The sequence below is a fragment of the Colobus angolensis genome, unplaced genomic scaffold, assembly GCF_000951035.1.
Source record: "Colobus angolensis palliatus isolate OR3802 unplaced genomic scaffold, Cang.pa_1.0 Scaffold31, whole genome shotgun sequence".
Lineage (NCBI taxonomy): Eukaryota > Metazoa > Chordata > Mammalia > Primates > Cercopithecidae > Colobus > Colobus angolensis.
In genome coordinates this window covers 7,442,315-7,461,318 of record NW_012116377.1, presented here as the reverse complement: position 1 = coordinate 7,461,318, position 19,004 = coordinate 7,442,315, and the positions used below count along the sequence as shown (strand labels likewise).

At 43.5% G+C, this 19,004-nt stretch overlaps 1 protein-coding gene across 1 annotated transcript in view; it reads right to left on the bottom strand.

Moving 5' to 3' along the window:
- The window catches only part of SLC41A3 (solute carrier family 41, member 3), a 79,248-nt gene extending 65,019 nt beyond the window's left edge, over nucleotides 1–14,229 (bottom strand). The window contains exons 1-2 of the mRNA XM_011950758.1: nucleotides 14,172–14,229; nucleotides 3,355–3,654 (exon numbers count right to left, since the gene is read on the bottom strand). Of these exons, the coding sequence (XP_011806148.1) occupies nucleotides 3,355–3,627 (273 nt within the window). The 5' untranslated portion in view covers nucleotides 3,628–3,654; nucleotides 14,172–14,229. The remainder of the gene's footprint in view (nucleotides 1–3,354; nucleotides 3,655–14,171) is intronic.
- Between the last annotated feature and the right edge of the window lie 4,775 nt (nucleotides 14,230–19,004).

Here is a 19,004-nt window from a genome sequence, read left to right as displayed (position 1 = left end):
AGAAGCACCCACAAGTGTGGAGGGGCAGGCCACCCCTTCAGCAATCAAAACAGGCTGCCCTCACCTCCTCCTGCACTCCCAGTCTTCTCTCTCTGCCCACACGGAATGCCTCTCCAGTCAGCCCTCTTGCCCTCCTGGCCTTTCTAGACTGCTCCGTGTCTCTGTAAGGCCACAGCCTGCCTGGAGACCCCCGTTCTTCCCAGCACATGCACACAATGCTCATCCCAGCCCACCCACAGAGCCCAGGACTGGATCAATTTCTGGAGACTGCTGGCACTCCTGCCTGCTCCACGCATTCCAGTGAGGAGTCCTGGTGGAATTTCAGAAAGATTAACTTGGATGAGCTTGGCCTCATCAGGTAAACCCTTTAAAGGGAGCAGGTGCTTCCTGAAGTCAGAGAGGGATTTCATCCAAGGGAGGTGTCTCCACTGCTGCCTTTGAAGATGGCAGGGCCACATGGCAAGACACAGGAGTGGCCTGGAGAAGTGAAGTGCAGCCCCTGGCTGACAACCAGCAAGGAAATGGATCTGCAGTCCCTCAACCTCAGGGAGGAACACAGCACCAGGAGGTGAGTTCTGAAGACAGGAATATGCTTAGAAGTACATGTTCCCCCAGAGCCTCATGAAGAGAACGCATCCTGGCCAACATGTGGATTTCAGCTGTTGAGACCCTGAGCAGAGATCCCAGCCACACCATGCCTGCACTTTGCCTTACAGAACTATGAGCTAATCAATGCATGCAGTTTTAAGCTGCTAAATTTGTGGTAATTTGGAACACAGCAATAGAAAACTGACACATAAACCACATGTTGCCAAATCGTCTGAGTTTTATAGAGGAACTGAATATAAGCACTGTAATGAAAAGCTTCCAGTTTTGAAATGTTTGCACCGAACTGAACACTAACCAGCCAACAAACCAATGTAGACCAGCATGACAGCTGTGTACATCCACTTTGAACCTCTCATATTTGCAATGGAAAGAAGGCAGACTTGTAGCAGAGAGTTTTTCTTCTTCATGGGAACACATACCTAGTCTCTAATATGTGCTGCCCTGTGCACGCATGCGAGCAGATGGGCACCTGTATAAAAAGCAGCTTCTGTTTCTAAGGAAGGCATAGGCTCAGAGCCTTAGAAGAAAGATGACTGAGACTGCATTTTAAAAAATGAATGCTCAGCAAAAAGCCACCAAAAGCAAAGTCAAAAGATAAATGGGGAAACAATAGGAAACATTTATAATTCACATCACAATGAAACAACCAATTTCCTTAATATATACAAAGCCCCAGGTGTCAATAAAAGGAAAATACTCAATAGAAATATGAGCAAAGAATATAAATATAAATACCAAGATCCTCAACCTCTCTCACTTGTAATAAGAAACACAGATCACACTATAATGACCACAGCAGACAGCAGCCCTTGAGGAAGGCCCCCGACCACCTCCCGGTACTGATGCTCTTAGCCAATTGCTTCCCCTGGAATGTGGCTGAACCTGGTGACCTGATTCTCACCAATAGAAGCAAGGTCATGCCACTTCTATGACTAGGTTACAGAGGACAGTGATGTCTGTCTCACCAGCAGACTCTTTTTCCGTCTTGGACCATACCCTGATGAGGCGGGCACCATGCTAGAGACGTCCACATGGAGAGGACCTGAGGGGGCCTGTGGGCAACAGCAGTGAGGAACTGAGGCTCGCAGTCCAGTATCTGCCAGGAATGTCACCCTCTAAGTGAGCTGGGCTGGTGCCCCAGTCTCAGAAGAGACCATGAAGCAGAAAAGCCAGCTAAATTTCATCTGGATTCTTTGCCCACAGTAACGACAAGATAATACATGCTATTATATGAAGCATGTGTGTATTATTGGGATACACACATGCTTAATATAATGCGTGAGTTTTGGGATAACTTGTTAGGCATCGAGAGAAATTAAATACAATGAAATGCAATTTCCAGCTAGCAGATTACTAAAGATCAGAAAGGCTGAAAAAACCTGTGTTGGTGAGTGTTGGGAACAAGCATTTCCCTGTGGTGTGGAGGAAGTACGACATTCTACCACGATGTGGGAGTTCAGTCAGGGTGGTGGGAAAAATTATAAAGATAGTTATAGGAAATAGTCACAAACTTTCTTGGAAGGCTGGGGTGTTGCATAGCTTCAGTAAAAAATTTGGCTGAAGGCAGCCTAATCCTCTTTGAGTTGATAGCAGAAGAGCAAATAACAAGGGAATGTGGGGGAGTTTATCTAAATAGCTTGTTTACTCATGTAGTTCTAAGAAAAACCTTTGATCATCTGTAGGACTGCTCTCTCTGGCGGAGGGCGACCAGATTAATTACCCACAGGTGTGCTGACTCAAAGTCTTTGTCATTTAATCTGTAGTAAATAAATACGAACTTCTGCTGGCTTATGGGGCCATGCTGCAGACTCAGAGCAGAGCCCCTTAGCTGAACTGACAGGCAAAATATCTGTGTTAATGTACGTGTCTCATCTGTCGCTGGGTCAGGGTCTGTGGGTTGGAACCACGCACCACTAAGCAAAAGATTTGGTGATCTCCATTAAAGCCACAAATGCACATGCTCTTTGCCCAGTAATTCTACTTGCAACAAGTTATCCTACCAATTTATTCAGAGATGTATAAAATGATTTATGTCAAGATGATTCACTGCAGCATTTTTTAAAGTGGTTATAGGCTAAATTATGTCCCTGCAAAAATTCATATGTTGAAGTCCTAGCACCCAGTACCTCAAAATGAGACTGTAATTAGAGACACAGCCTTTAAGAGGTAATTAAATTAAAATGAGGTCATTATGGGGGGCCCTAACCCAATCTGATGGGTGTCCTCTTAGGAAAAGGGATTAGGACAGAGACATGCACAGGGGAAAGATCACGTGAAGACACGGAGAGGAGGCAGCCATCTGCAAGCCAAAGAGAGAGGCCGCAGGAGAAACCAGTGCTGCCAACGCCTTGATCTTGGACTTCCAGCCTCTAGAACTGTGCAAAAATAAATGTCTGTTGTTGAAGTCCCCCAGTGTGTGGGACTTTGTTATGGCAGCAGTAGTTGACTGACACAGTCAGTCAACTGTGTTAAACTTCAAAGTACATCAGAAAGGAAATGATTAAGTACGTTTTGTTCTACATCAATCATATGGGCTAATAAATTGTCTACTGAAGATTAACTTGGGTTAAGTTTAGTCTCTGTCACCAGAGACTAAAAGAATCCTGCCCAATATACAGGAAAAAAAAATGGCTTTTTGAGAGGATTGCCCAACAACCTTTAAGCTCAACCTGACATGCAGCTGCCTACTCTATAGGTGACATTTGGCAGTGTCCCCCTCCCTGTCCCCATTTAGTTCCCTCTTACCTGGAAATAGTCCAGAAGCATGCCGGCCCAGGACAGTCCCAGGCCCGCAAACATGAAGGGCACAGTCACCTGAAGGCCTATGGACCAGGCGGTCTCCCTGCTAGGCTCAGTCTCCAGTGGCTTGGGGGTCACACTTTGGCTCTCAGAGGTCCTGAGAGCTCCATCTTCTGAGGCTCCAGGGAGTCCTCCTGTGCTGAGGGAGTGAGGAAGCCCCAGCTCCCCTGGCTTGCCACAACTGTCCAGCCTCCGCTGCCGGGTCTCTGTCCCATCCATCTGGGCACAGCTGGGTGCCTGGCAGCCCTACAGTGGGAGATACAAAGTTGTAGGGCCGAGTTCCTGACTCCCACGGCGCTAACACCCAAGGAGCCTCAGGCACCTGTCCAGCCCCAGACTAGTATGGTCCCATCCAACCCGCAGCCCTCACTCAGCACCTGCTCCACCAGACTCCTGCACCCCAATTTACAATAGTTTATTGTTTAATATGCACATGTGTGAGCACAAAACATACAGAAGAGCACAAACATATACGGGCTGAAGTCAGCAAAAAAGGGCCTCTGAAAATTCTTCCGTAAAAGCAATTTTAAAAAACAGCAAAAACTGTCAAAATCATTTTTTTCAGAACTCTTACTGATACGAAAGGCTCAAGGCATCCAGGAGTACCTATTCAAGAAAAATTGCTGACTCTCAGCAAGAAAGATCACTTTGTAACATTCAAGATGCTGGTGACATTCTAACTTGCCTGGTCCCACTACCCTCCCCAGTTCTACCCTAGCCTTAAAAATGGACAGCCCACAATTGCAATGAGAGCCAGCAGCCTGGAGGGTATGACAAGGCTGGAGTTCTTTCAAGTCCCCATGCCCAAAGAATTATTTTTTGACCTATCTGGAGATCCCTGGAAGACCCCATTTAGAGGGCTGTCTGTATTTAACCCCACTTGGAGTTCACCTGGTACAAAACCTTTTACCCTGGGAGAAGTTAGTAGAAAATAATTACAAGCACAGTGGCTACTAGCTGGGGTGAATAACAGAATAATGAAAACATTTAAAGGAAAAGCTGAGGAAGGGGATGTCAACAGGGGTTTTGAAAAATTCCTGCACACTCTGGGAATCTATTAGGTGGGTGCAAAAGTAGTTGCAAGTTTTGTTATTACTTCTGATGGCAAAAACTGCAATTACTTTCACACCAACCTGACAGCAGGCCACCAATACATAGTGCCACACTGGTGGCTAGGAACACACTCAGGAAGTTTCTAGGAAGGCCCCAAGTTTGCACCTCCTGGACACTTTGCACAAGCAGCAGGTAAAGGCTGGGGAGGCTCTGGCGAGCACTGGACTGGATGTGCCCAGTGTGCACACAAAGCCCCTGAGTAAAGACTGCGAGGCACACTCATTCCTGGCACAGAGTTCCAGGCACGGAGTTCAAGGAAATCTGTAACTGGTCAACAGCTGGCACTGAGCAGAGATTTCCATGGCCACATACAACAGAGAATGGAGGATGTTTACAGGATTGGTCCAGAAAAATCACTATGCAAACAACAAACAACAATCAGCAACAGCAAATCCAGGGGAGGGGGGAATCTCATTTCCACACCTGTCATGTTATATACTGTTAAAGGCCTAGCTTTCAACAACAAAAATGAGACGTGCCAAGAAATAACAAAGTATGGCCCATTAAAAAAAAAATTAATAGTAACTGTCCCTGAAGGAGGCCAAAACTTTGAATTGGCTGTTTTAAATATGTTCCAAGAACTTAAGAAACCATACTGGCAGAAGCAAAGGAAAGCTTCAGAATGATATCTACTCAAATACAGAATGCCAATACAGAGATAAAAATTATTTTTAAAAATAACCAAAGAGAAATGCACTAGTTTTAAAGTACAAGAGCTGGAACGTAAAATTCCCAAGAAGAGCTAACGGCTGATCTGAGCAGGGGGAATATAAAGAATCGCTGAACTGAAAGATAAATTAAGAGAGATTATTCAGTATGAAGAACGGAAATGAAAAGGAATAAAGAAAAAGAAACAGGACCTCCGAGAACTATGGAATAATATCAAGCATAACAATATAAATGTTGAAAAGGGGGAAGGCAGAAAGAATATTTGAAAAACAAAGGGCAAAAACTTTCCTGACTTCATAAAACATTAATTTCCACATCCAAAGAGCTCCACAAATTCCAAGTAGAATGAACTCCAAGAGAGCACACCAAGACCTGCCAAGAATCTTAGAAGCAGGAAGAGAGCAGCAACTCATCATGAACCCCCGTTGGGAACTGGGCCACACAGCAGAAGCGGCTCCTGGCGAGCAGCACTGCCTGATCAGCTTCCCTCTCCTGTGAGATCAGCAGCAGCATCGGATCCTCATAGGAGCTCAAACTGTACTGTGAACTGCGCAAGCAGAGGATGTAGGTTGTGTGCTCCTTATGAGGATCTAATGCCTGATGAAGAGGTGGAACAGTTTCATCCCCAAAGCAGCGCCTCCCCTCCGCCCCAGTCCATCGAAAAACTGTCTTCCACAAAATCAGTCTCTGGTGGCAAAAAGGTTGGGGACCACTGCTCTATAAGATTAACAGCTCATTTTTGATCAGAGATAGAAGCCAGAAGGCAACAGGATGGCATCAAAGTGCTCAAATAAGAAAAAGCTGTCACCTAAGAATTCTTAACTAGCAAAATTATCTTTTCAAAGTAAAGAAGACATTAAGACATTTTCGGATAAACAGACACAGAGCATTCGTCCCCAGCATACCTGCCCTAAAGGAAACACTAAAGGGAGTCTTTCAGGCCAAATTAGCATCCTAGACTAAGGCTTGAATCCAAGACCTAGGCTTGAATCCACACAGAGAAAGGAAGAGCATCGGTAAAGGTAACTACCTAGACAGATTTTTTTTAAAGTATAAACACATTTTTGTTAGTAACTCTTTTTACTCTTATCCAATTTAAAGACAACTATGTAAATCAAGTTGGAATTCAGTTGTTGTTGATCCAAACAAGATTATTATAAACCAAGGTGCTGATTGTAATCCTCAGGGCAACCACTAAGAAAAAAAAATGTAAAAGAAATAACAAGTGAATAAAAGTGATACACTAGGGAAGATCTACTTCATACAAAACAATGCAGTAATGGGAAAACAGGGAAAAAAGACATTAGACATATAGAAAACAAATGGCAAAATGGCAGACACAAATCCCATCTTATCAATTATTACATTAAGTATATATGGATAGGTTGGAAGTAAAAGGATTTAAATAAATATACCATGCAAACAGTAATCAAAAGATAACTGGAGTGGCTTTAATACTATTAATAGTACCAGGCAAAACAGACATAAAGACAAGAATTCTTACTACAGACAAAGAAGGATATTTGATAATGATAAAAGGGTCAATCTATCAAGAAGCTATAACAATTACAAACACACATATGCCTAACAACAAAGCCCCAAAATACACAAACTAAAAGTGGCAGAATTGAAGGAAGAAAAAGACAATTCAATAGTAATAGTTGGACATACCTCACTTCCAATAGTTGATAAAGCAATTTGATAGAGTATCAACAACAGAAAGAGGACTTCAACAACATTATAGACCAATTAGATGAAACACATCTATACAAAACACTCTGTGCAACAATAGCAGAATACTTAATCTTATCAAGTGCATATGGAACATTTTGCAGGCTTGATCTATCTTAGGAACAATAACTTCAATAATTTAAGACTGAAATCATACAAAATATGTTTTCCAACCACAACAAAATAAAGTTAGAAATCAGTAACAGAAGGAAATTTGGGAAATTCATAAATATGTGGAAATTAAACAACATACTCTCTCTCTCTTTTTTTTTTTTAGACAGAGTCTCATTCTGGCACCCAGGCTGGAGTGCAGTGGCGTGATCACAGCTCACTGCAGCTTAGACCTCTGGGGCTCATGCAATCCTCCCATCTCAGCCCTCCAAGTAGCTGGGACTACAGGTGTGCGCCACCACAACCAGCTAATTTTTAAAATTTTTGTAGAGATGGGATATCACTGTGGTGCTCAAGCTGGTCTCGAACTCCTGATCTCAAGTGATCTGCTCACCTCGGCCTTCCAAAGTGCTAGGATTATAGGCATGAGCCACCAAGCCCAGCCCATACTCTTAAATAACTAATGGGTCAACAACAAAAATCACAAAAGAAATTAGAGATTTCTTTGAGATAAATGAAAATGAAAATACAACATACCAAAAAATTATGGCATGTGTTAATGCAGTGCTTAGAGGGAAGTTTATAGCTATAAATATCCATTTCTTTAAAAAGAAATGAACAAATTAATAAATCAATCTTCCACCTTCAGATGAAAAAGAGGAGCAAACTAAACCCAAAAAAAGGAGAAGGCAGGAATTATACAGATTAAATTGGTAATAAATGAAAGAGAATTGTAAAACAAAACAAGAAAACCCCAGCAAAACCAAAAGTTGGGTCCTTGAAGAGATCGACAAAAGTGACAATCCTTTAGAGAGACTGATGAAGAAAAAAAGAGAGAAGGCTCAAATAGTTAAATTAGGAATGAAAGAGGAAACATCACGACCAAAACTAAACATAACTATAAGAGAATATATGATTAATTATAAGCCAACAAATTGGAAAAGCCACCAGTCAGAGTGGCTATTATTAAAAAGTCAAAAAATAACAGATGCCGGTGAGGTTGTGGACAAAAGGGAATGCTTGTGGGAATGTAAATTAGTTCAGCCATTGTGGAAAGCAGTGGGGGTGACTCCTCAAAGAGCTTAAAACAGAAGTACCATTCAACCCAGCAATCCCATTTTTGGGTATATACCCAAAGAAATATAAATCATACTACCATAAAGACACATGCACAGATATGTTCATCACAGCGCTATTCATAACAGCAGAGACATAAAATCAGCCTAATGCCTATCAACAGAAGACTGAATAAAGAATACGTAGTACATATGCCCATGGAATGCTATGCAGCCCTGAAAAAACGAGATCATGTCCTCTGCAGCAACATGGATGGAACTGGAGGCCATAATCCTAAGCAACCTAATGCAGAAACAGAAACCAAATACCACATGTTCCACTTATAAGTGAGAGCCACACATTGGGTACACATGCATATAAAGAAGGGAACAAGAGACACCATGGCCTACTTGAGAATGGAGGGTGAGAGGAGAAAGAGGATCAAAAAACTACCTATCTGGCCAGTTGCCGTGGCTCATGCCTATAATCCCAGCACTTTGGGAGGCTGAAGCAAGCAGATTGCTTGAGCTTAGGAGTTGAAGACCAGCTTAGGCAAGATGGTGAAACCCCACCACTATAAAAAATACAAAAATCAGCCAATCATGGTGGAGTATAACTGTAGTCCCAGCTACTTGGAAGCCTGAGGCAGGAGGATCGCTTGAGCATGGGAGGCAGAGGTTGCAGTGAGCCGAGATTGCACCACTGCACTCTGGCCTGGGTGGCAGAGCAAGACCCTGTCTCAAAAAAAAAAAACCCAAAAAACTACGTATTAGGTACTATGTTATTACCTGGGTGACAAGATAATCTGTACACCAAACCCCCATGACACCTTAATTTATAACAAACATGGACATATACCCCTGAACCTAAAATAAAAGTTAAAAAATAAATAAAGCTAAAAAAAGTAGAAAACCTAGATGAAATGTACAAATTCCTAGAAACACACAAACTAGTAAGACTGACTCATGAAGAAATAAAAAATATTAATAGATCTACAATTAAAAGAGATTGAATTAGTAATCAAAAAATTTCCCACAAAGAGAAGCTTAAGACTGGATGGCTTCACTAGAGAAGTCTACAAAGCATTTAAAAAAAAAATTAACAGCAATCCTTCATAAACTCTCAACAACAAATTGGAGAAAGGAACACTTCCCAACTGCTTATAAGAGACCAGTATAAAGACAACCCAAGAAAGCTACAGACCAATGTGTGTTACGAATACAGACACAAAATCCTCAGCAAAATAGTAATAAACTCAAGCCACTAGTACATACAAAGACTTACAATATAACCAAGTGGGATTTATTTCAGGAATGCAAAGTTGGTTCAACATATGAAAATCAATGTAATACACCAAATTAATATAATAATGGAGAGAAAACAGTTCAACAGACACAGAAAAAGCATTTGGCAACATCCAACACTCTTTCATGATAAAAACACTTTAAAAAGTTAGCTTTGGGTTTCTCATAGATGCCCTTAGTCAGGATGAGGACACTCCCTTCTATTCCTAGACATTAAGATGAGAATTCTTACCACAGACAAAGAAAGATATTTGATAATGATAAGAGGAATAGAAGGGAATGTCCTCATCCTGATTAAAGGCATCTGTGAGAAATCCAAAGCTAACTATACTTAGCGAGAGTCTGAAAGCTTTCCCAATAAGATTAGGAACAAGACAAGAATCCCTGTTTTTGCCAATTCTATTAAACACTGTACTTGAGGTTCTAGCCAGCAGAGTTCAGCAAGAAAAAGAAATAAGAGGTATCCAGCTTGAAAAGGAAGAAGTAAAACTACCCCTGTTTACAGATGACGTAATCTTATACATAAAAAATCATAAGGGATCCACATACACACAAACTATTACAGCAGTAAACAAGTTCAGCAAAGTGTAGGACTAGAGGACACAGGTCAACACACGAAAGTCAGTTTGTTTGTTTTGTTGTTGTTTGGATTTTTGGGTTGTTTGGTTGTTTTTGTTGTTGTTTTGAGACAGGTTCTCACTCTGTCACCCAGGCTGGAGTGGAGTGGCACGATCATAGCTCACTGCACCTTCAACTTCCTAGGCTCAAGTAATCCTCCCACCTCAGCCTCCTGAGTAGCTGGGACTACAGGCATGTGCCACCATGCTTGGCTAATGTTTTAAATTTTTTGTAGACAGGGTCTTGGTACATTGCCCAGGCTGGTCTCAAATTCCTGAGCTCAAGTGATCCTCCCACCTCAGCCTCCTGAGCAGCTGGGACTACAGGTATATGCTATCATGCTCAGCTTTTTTTTTTTTTTTAAAAAAGAAACGAGGTCTTGCTATGCTGCTCAGGCTGGTCTCAAATTCCTAGGCTCAAGTGATCCTCCTGCCTCAGCCTCCCAAAGTGCTGGGATCATAGCTGTGAGCCACTGTACCCATCCAGTTTTATTTTTATACCCTAATAATGAATAATCTAAAAGTAAATAAACAATTGCATTTGCAATAGAAATGCAAGAAATGAAGAAAACTTCAGAACAAATTTAACAAAAGAAGTGCAAAACTTGTACCCTGAAAACTACAAAACATTGATCTCCAGGTTTAATACAATCCCTATTCAAATTCCAATAGTCTGTTTTTTTTTTTTTTTTTCTTTCTTCTTTTTTGGAGAAAATGACAAGGTGATTCTAAAATGCAAATGGAAGTGCAAGGGAACAGAAAATCCTAAACAATTCTGAAAAAGAAGAATGAAGTTGGAGAACACAGACTTCCTAATTTCAAAACTTATTGTAAAACTTGGTATTGGCAAAGAATAGAAATATAGATTAATAGAACAGAACTGAGAGTCTATAAATAAATTCATGCATCTATGGCCAATGGATTTCTGACAAAGGTATAAAAACCATTCACTGGGGAAAGAGTAGTCTCTTCAACGAATGGTGCTGGACAACTGAATATTCACATGCAAAAGAATGAATTTGAACCCCTACCTCAAACTGCCTACAAAAACTAACTCAAAATGGATTAAAGAATTAAACATAAGAGCTAAAACTACCTAAAACACTTAGAATGAAATACAGGTGTAAATCTCAGGGACTTTGGATTAGGCAACAGTTTCTTTGATGTGATATCTGAAGTACAAGCAACCAAAGAAAAAATTTTTGGATTTCATAAAAATTTGAAAGCTGCGTTTCAAAGAACACTCTCAAGAATGTAAAGACAATCCACAAAATGTGCAAGTATTTGCCATTATATTAATGAGGGTTTAGTATCCCAAATACATAAAGAATACTTACAATTCAACAATAAAAAGACACACCAATTTAAATGACAAAGGAATTGAACAGACATTTCTCCAAAGATGTACAACAGCCAATAAGCACATGAAATGATGGTGTCACTTAACATTAAAAGTGCTCAGCTTCATTGTTAAAAAAATGCAAATCAAAACCACACTAAGATACCACCTAACATAATGTTGTCAAGGTTCATCCATGTTGTTGCATGAATCAGTACTTCATTCCTTTTTACAGATGGGTAATATTCCATTGTATGGACATATCCTATTTTGCTTACCCACTAATGAGTGACAGACATTTGGGTTATTTCCACTTTGGGGCTACTACAAATAATACTCCTATTATTCATGTGCAAGTCTGTGTGAATATGAGTTTTCTGTTCGACTGAACTGTACATTTAAAAGGGGTGAATTTTATGGTATGAAATTTATATCACAATAAAAAATTATGAATCATTTATGAGATATTATTAAAGCAAGAACCCTTACACTCCCACTAAGTTTAAGAAGCAAAGCATGACCAGCCTCTCCACTCTGAGCCCCTCTCTGATAACAACTCATCCCTCCCTACCAGAGGTGACACTAGCCTCACTCTGGGGATGACCATTCCTCGGTCTGTTTTATTTTTCCTTTAGTTTTACAATGTGTGCAGCCCTAAGTGTTACAGCTGAGTTTTGCCTACTTTGCGATTTCGATCAACAAAGTAACACTCCACAGATTCTTTTCATGTCCAGTTTCTTTCGCTTGACATTAGATTTCTGAGATTCAGCCATGCTGCTGAATCTATTTTACTGCTGTAGAAAACTGAACTGTATGACTGCCCCACAATCTCTTCATCTATTCTACAATCAATAAACCACCTCAGCCACCTTTCCTTTCCAAAATGAAAATAACGGGATTTTTTTTTCTAATTACAAAAGTGACATGCATTATTAAAAAATATAATTTAGACAATACAAAATAATATAATGAGGCTGGGCATGGTGGCTCACGCCTGTAATCCCAGCACTTTGGGAGGCCAAGGCCCGTGGATCACTTGAGGCTAGGAGTTTGAGACCAGCTTGGCCAACATGGTGAGACCCCATCTCTATCAAAAAATACAAAAAATTAGCCAGGTGTGGTGATGCACACCTGCAGTCCCAGTTACTCGGGAGGCTGAGGCAGGAGAATCAGTTGAACCTGGGAGGCGGAAGCTGCAGTGAGCCGAGGTTACACCACTGCACTCCAGCCTAGGAGACAGAGTGAGACTCTGTCTCAAAAATAAATAAATAATAATATAATGCGGTTTAAAAATCACTGACAATTTCACTATTCCAAAATAATCAGTGCAAGTCTAGTGTATATCCTTCCAATGTTTACACATAGACACAGGTTCACACACTCACTGTGTTTTTTTTTAATCCATGTTCTAGATCCTGGATTTTTAAAATTTGATAGAATGTATACATCTCTGGCCCCTGTTCAGTAAGATGTCTGCCTGCCTGCTTGTCATCCTCGCTTGTCAATCACAGTTTCAGGCAAGGAATGAGGTGGGAGGCTTACGCCACCCAACTGCTGGTAAAACATTTTCCCATGTAATTTATGGATTCAGGAGGAGCTGATGGAAGAACTGAACAGGGATGTGTGCCCTGCGCTGTGCCTTGCAGCAGGGAGAAGCGGAGGGTCACAGCACCTCCTGCATCCTCAGTGCTTCCTTCTCAGGGGCCTGAATGGAGCAGGTGGTGAGTTAGCAAAGGAGCAGTCAGCCTGAGCGATCAGGACATGCAGTGGGGACAGGGCACAGGGAGGCCTCTCGAGTCAGTGGCACTCTCGGCGGTAGGAACGGTGCCTCTCATCCAGCCCAGAGAACCTAGGCCCAGGCGGCACCAGTGTGGCTGCAAGAGGCAATAAACAGAGATGGGAACTGCCTACTCCCACCTGCCTCCCACCTCCCTGAAGGACCTGCAGGGGCCCAATGCCAGAGACAGAAAATGCCTCCCTCTCACCACACCAGGCCCCTCCAACTCTCTGCCCCACTCCCACAGGCAGGAATGGCCACCCTCCTGGCTAGGCAAGGCCACTGCTGCATCCCTTAGGTCCTAACAGCAGAACCCATTCTACCTTCCTCATGACCTTCTCGTCATCAACCTTCCAGCCTGATCCCTCAGGCCAGACCAGCCATTTTCTTTAAATTCCCATCACATCCTCTGCAGCAATGCTGGTAAAACTGAGCCAGGCCCACACTGGAAGCCTGGCCATCATGGAGAGACAGTTAGTGGAAAGGAAAGGAGAGGAGGAGGACTTGGAACCTGCCCACACTGGGAGGAACCCGTACCACACAGAGCTAAGCTATCGGCTGGCTCTCTAGGCCCCACTCTGCTTCTCAGGGTGGCAGCCCCAGAACCATGAGAAGGACGCATGCTTGGCAGAACAGGGTAGGAATCATGGGGTCCCTGCAGTGCCAGATCCCTAATCTTTTCCAAAAATAACAGACACAGCTACCGATGACCTGTGCAGTATGGCTTTACCTCCTTTAATACTCATGGGACCGTGGGAAGGTTAGCTTATTATTGACCACTTTACACAGAAGAGGAAACAGAGGATTAAAAGAGACCCCTACTGGAGTCCTCTCAAGGGGTCGCACCTACAAGGAACCCCTCTCTCCCACCTCCTCAGTTTCTCCCCTCTACCTCTGTGGGATCATCTGATGAGAACAGAAGCTTGCTCTAGGATCTGCCTCTATAAACCCAGCCTTGACCTCAAACTAGCTATCACTTCATTCCCCTCCTTCTCTTCATGGCAAAAAAAATTATACAAAGAATCATGCCCACAGTGTGTGCTCACCTCCCCTCCTCTTCTGATGCAAACTGTTCTTGCCAAGGCCAGCGGTCACCTGAGCAATGCTACGGGCACCCAGACACCCAAGGCTTACGGACAGAAACAAAGAGAGGTTAACTTTTCCCGGCTCCCTCTGCCAGAAAGGCAGGGCTTGGATGTCCTGAGCAACCAGGGAGGTGGACAGTCGGAAAAAATTTTGAACCTAAATCAGGGATTTAAACTCCTTAAGGTAAGGGAAACACACACACACACACGCACGCATGCACACACACACAATCAGGGATTTAAATTCCTTAAGGGTAAGGGACACACACACACACACAACTGAAAGCAAAAACCAGAGGGGAAAAATGATTACTTTAGCTACATCAAAGTTTAAATATTCTGTAGGACAAAACTTCTAAATAAAATTTTAAAGCAAGCAAAAGCCTAGGAGAAAATAGTTGGACCCAATACAAGAGACAAAGGGTAAGTGCACAAAAAACAATGAAGAACTCCTACAGAGAAAACCATGGAGAAACTGACACAGGATGGGAACAAGAGCTCAGCTGGAGAAACACAAAGGAAGCCTAGACAGCCACCTGAGAAGGTGTTAGGGAAATAAAAATGAAAGCCGATGGAAAGATACATTATGCTTGAGGAATGGAAGAATTTCAATGAAAATGACATTTCACCCAAAGCAATTTACAGAATCGCACAATCACTACCAAAATACCAATGTCATTCTTCAAAGAAATAGACAAAAAAATTCTAAAATTTACATGTAACTACAATAGACCCCAAATAGCCAAAGCAATCCTGAGCAAAAAGAATAAAGCTGGAGGCATCATAGTAACTTCAAAATAAACTACAAAGCTATAGTAACCAAATCAGCATGGTACTGGCAGACACATAAGCCAATGGACAGAAGAGAGAACCTAGATATAAATCTATACACTTACAGCCAACTCATTTTTGACAAATGCACAAGAAACATACTCTGGGGAAAGGATAGTCTCTTCAACAGATGGACTGGGAAAACTGGATATCCATATGCGGAAGAACAAAACTGGACTTTCTCACTATATTAAAAAATCACATCAAAATGGATTAAACGCTTATATGATTTAAAACCATGAAACTACTAGTAGAAAATATTGGGGAAATTTTGCAGGACATTGGTCTGGGCAAAGACTTTTTGTGTAAGACCTCAAAAGCACAGGCAACCAAAGCAAAAATAGACAAATGGGATTACATCAAGCTAAAAAGTTTCTGCACAGCAAAGGAAGCAATCAACAAAGCGAAAAAACAACGCACAGAATGGGAGAAAATATCTGAAATCACTCATCTGACGAGGGATTAATAACCAGAATATATAGTACCAGGAATTCAAACAACTCAATAGCAAAAAAGAAAAAAGAAAAAAAAATCCAATTAAAATATGGCCAAAAGATCTGAATAGACATTTCTCAAAAGACGACAAAAATGGCTCACATATATGCAAAAAGTACTCAACATCATTAATCATGAAAGAAATGCAAGTCAAAACCACAATGAGATATCATCCCACCCCATTTTAAATGGCTTTTGCAAAAAAGACAGGGAATAATGGACACTGGCAAGGATGTGGAGAAAGTGTTCCTTGTACACTATTAGTGGGAATGTAAACTAGTTCAGCCACTATGGAGAACAGTATGGAAGTTCCTTTAAAAACCAAAAGCGGCCGGGCGCGGCGGCTCAAGCCTGTAATCCCAGCACTTTGGAAGGCCGAGACGGGCGGATCACGAGGTCAGGAGATCGAGACCATCCTGGCTAACACGGTGAAACCCTGTCTCTACTAAAAATAGAAAAACTAGCCAGGCGAGGTGGCGGGCGCCTGTAGTCCCAGCTACTCGGGAGGCTGAGGCAGGAGAATGGCGTAAACCCAGGAGGCGGAGCTTGCAGTGAGCTGAGATCTGGCCACTGCACTCCAGTCCGGGCGACAGAGCGAGACTCCGCCTCAAAAAAAAAAAAAAACAAAAGCAAGCCAGATGCAGTGGCTCACGCCTGTAATTCCAGCACTTTGGGAGGCCGAGGTTGGAGGATCACTTGAAGCCAGTTGAGACCAGTCTGGCCAACATGCTGAAATCCCATCTCTACTAAAATACAATTAGCTGGGTATGGTGACACACGCCTGTAGTTCCAGCTACCTTGGGAGGCTGAGGCATGAGAATCACTTGAACCCAGGAGGTGGAGGTTGTAGTGAGCTGAGATTGTGCACTGCACTCCAGCCTGCGCAACAGAGCGAGACTCCATCTCTGAAAAAACAAAAAACAAAAAACAAAACCCAACAACAGAACTACCATATGATCCAGCAATCCCACTAATGGGTACATATCCAAAAGAAAGGAAACCAGGATATTGAAGAGATATCTGTCCCCTATGTTTCTTGCAGCATTATCCACAATAGCTAAGATATGGATCAACCTAAGTTTCCATACCAGATGAAAGGATAAAGAAGATGTGGTACATATACACAATGGAGTACTATTCAGCCATAAAGAAGAATGAGATCCTGTCATTTGCAACAACATGGATGGAACTGGAGGTCATTACATTCAGTGAAATAAGCTGTGGACAGAAAGACAAACTTCACATGGCCTCACTCATATGCGGGAGCTGAAGGAGGGGATCTCAAGGAGGTAGAGGGTTCACTGCTTACCAAAGCCTGTCGGGGGACAGGGGGAAGAAGGGAGGGTGGTTAATGGCTAGAAATACACGGTTTGATGGAAGAAATGAGAAATAGTGTTTGATGAATCAATAGGGTGACTACAGTTTACAATAATCTATTTTATATTTCAAAATAGCTATAATTTAAATGTTTCTGGAAGACCAATCTCTAAAATGATGGATGTCTACATTGCACTGATTTGATCTTTACAAGTTACATGAATGTGTTAAATTATCACAGACACCTCAAAAATATGTACATCTATTAGGTGTCAATAAAATTTTTTAAATATAAATAAATGAATGGTGTGAAGCACCTCACCTCGCTACCACTAGGGCAAGGGGTGGGCAGAAGGGCCTGGAACACAGCCACAGGGCTCTGGGTCTGCCTCTGCCAGAGGCAACTGGGCAGTGACCACTCCAGGCCACACATCCTCACTCAGCCCCAGTCCTGGTGAGTCACTCATACACGTGCCTGAGGAGGTTAACCCAAGAGTGCATAGCCACTGTGCCTGGTGACAGCAAACACCAGAGTGGCAGGTGCTGGCGCAGCCCTGATCCGTGATTTGTGCTGGGAACACGCATGCAGCTGGACCTAGAGAGCCCCAGCCCTGGGTCCACCTTACTGCGCCTGCACATGGTGCCAGAGGAGGGCCTGGCCAGGGTGACCCGGGAGCACGGCCCAGCTGGTGTCAGCACCAGTCATTCCCGCCTGCTCTGTGCCCCTTGCAGGGTGGGGGATCTCACAGCTGTGGACATGGCCAAAGGCCCCTCAGCTCCACCTGAACGTTGGAGTGTTTGCAAGGAGAACATGCTCCAATGTCCCTGTGTCACTGCCAGCTTGTGCGGATGAACAACCCAGCACAGGCTGGAGTAGGCTTCTGTGGGAAAGTAGGCTGTGGACCAGGAAACCTCTCATCCCAGAGCCCAGGGAGAAGCCAAGATGCCAGTGGAGGCATCGCCTCCAAGGTCCCCACAGAGGACATCAGGCAATGTCTGCACATGGTTTTGATTGTCCCGACAGAGAGGGTGATACAGGACAGCCCCCCACAACAAAGAACTGCCCCACCCCAAATGTCAGTAGTGTGGAGGCCGAGAAACCCTGCTATGGGGCAGTGGTCAGAGACCCTTGTGCCTTGAAAGAGGCTGGGCAGGGCAGATAGTGGCCCACCTGGGGCCACAGTTCAGAGCCACGCCTGAGTCTGAGGCTGCCCACCCTCCCAGCTGCCAGCATGTGGTTGGGAGGTGTCCGCCCCCATCAGACTGAAGAGGAAAAGTACACTCTATCACTCAGAAGCATCCCTGCGTCACCCTGTGAGGCTGGCCTTGGACCCGGGACTCTGGGCGCCGGTCAGCACCCCAGTGTGAACACATCCTGCCCTGGGGCCTGGTCCCAGCAGCTTACACAGACCAGGGATCACCCAAAGGCAGGCAGGCAGGGCCACTGCTGACCACGCACCTGGCTGGTCATGATTCTGGAACTAATGGTTTCTGCCTGGCAGGGAGGCCGCCACGGCCTCTGGGCTTCACCCCTCCCCACCTTCACAGGGGACCTCGCCTCCGCGGGAATGTTCTGGAGCCATAACCCAAGGTTGGAATCCCAGCTCCTCCCCTTTCTAGGTCTGTGACCTTGGAAAAATTAAACTTTCTGTACCTCTGTTGCCTAATCTGCGAAATGGGGTAATATTACCTACTGTGTAGAGCTGTGAAGATTAAATGGAGTCATGCATTATCATCACAGGGCACCTGGCCCATCTTCACCCTCAGTTCATACTCCTCAAAGCCCTAAGGTTTCAGATCAGTGGTGAGAACCACCAGAGGACCTGCTAAAGACAAGTATGGGGACCCACCCGCAAGGTTTAGGATTTAGAAGGTCACGGTGGGGCTGGGGAACCCGCATTTCTAGCAGATCTCAGGGAAGACAGTGCTGCTGGTCCTGGGACCACAGTTTGAAAACCACTGGTGTAAAAGCCTTCTAAAAAAAGTGGGATTTGATCACTAGTTACATGGAAAAAAACTGGAAGAAAGAAGAAAAAAGAAAAGAAAGAAAAGAAAAGGAAGGGAGGGAAGGGAAGGGAAGGGAAAGGAAGGGAAGGGAAGGGAAGGGAAGGGAAGTGAAGGGAAAGGAAAGGAAGGGAAGGGAAGGGAGGG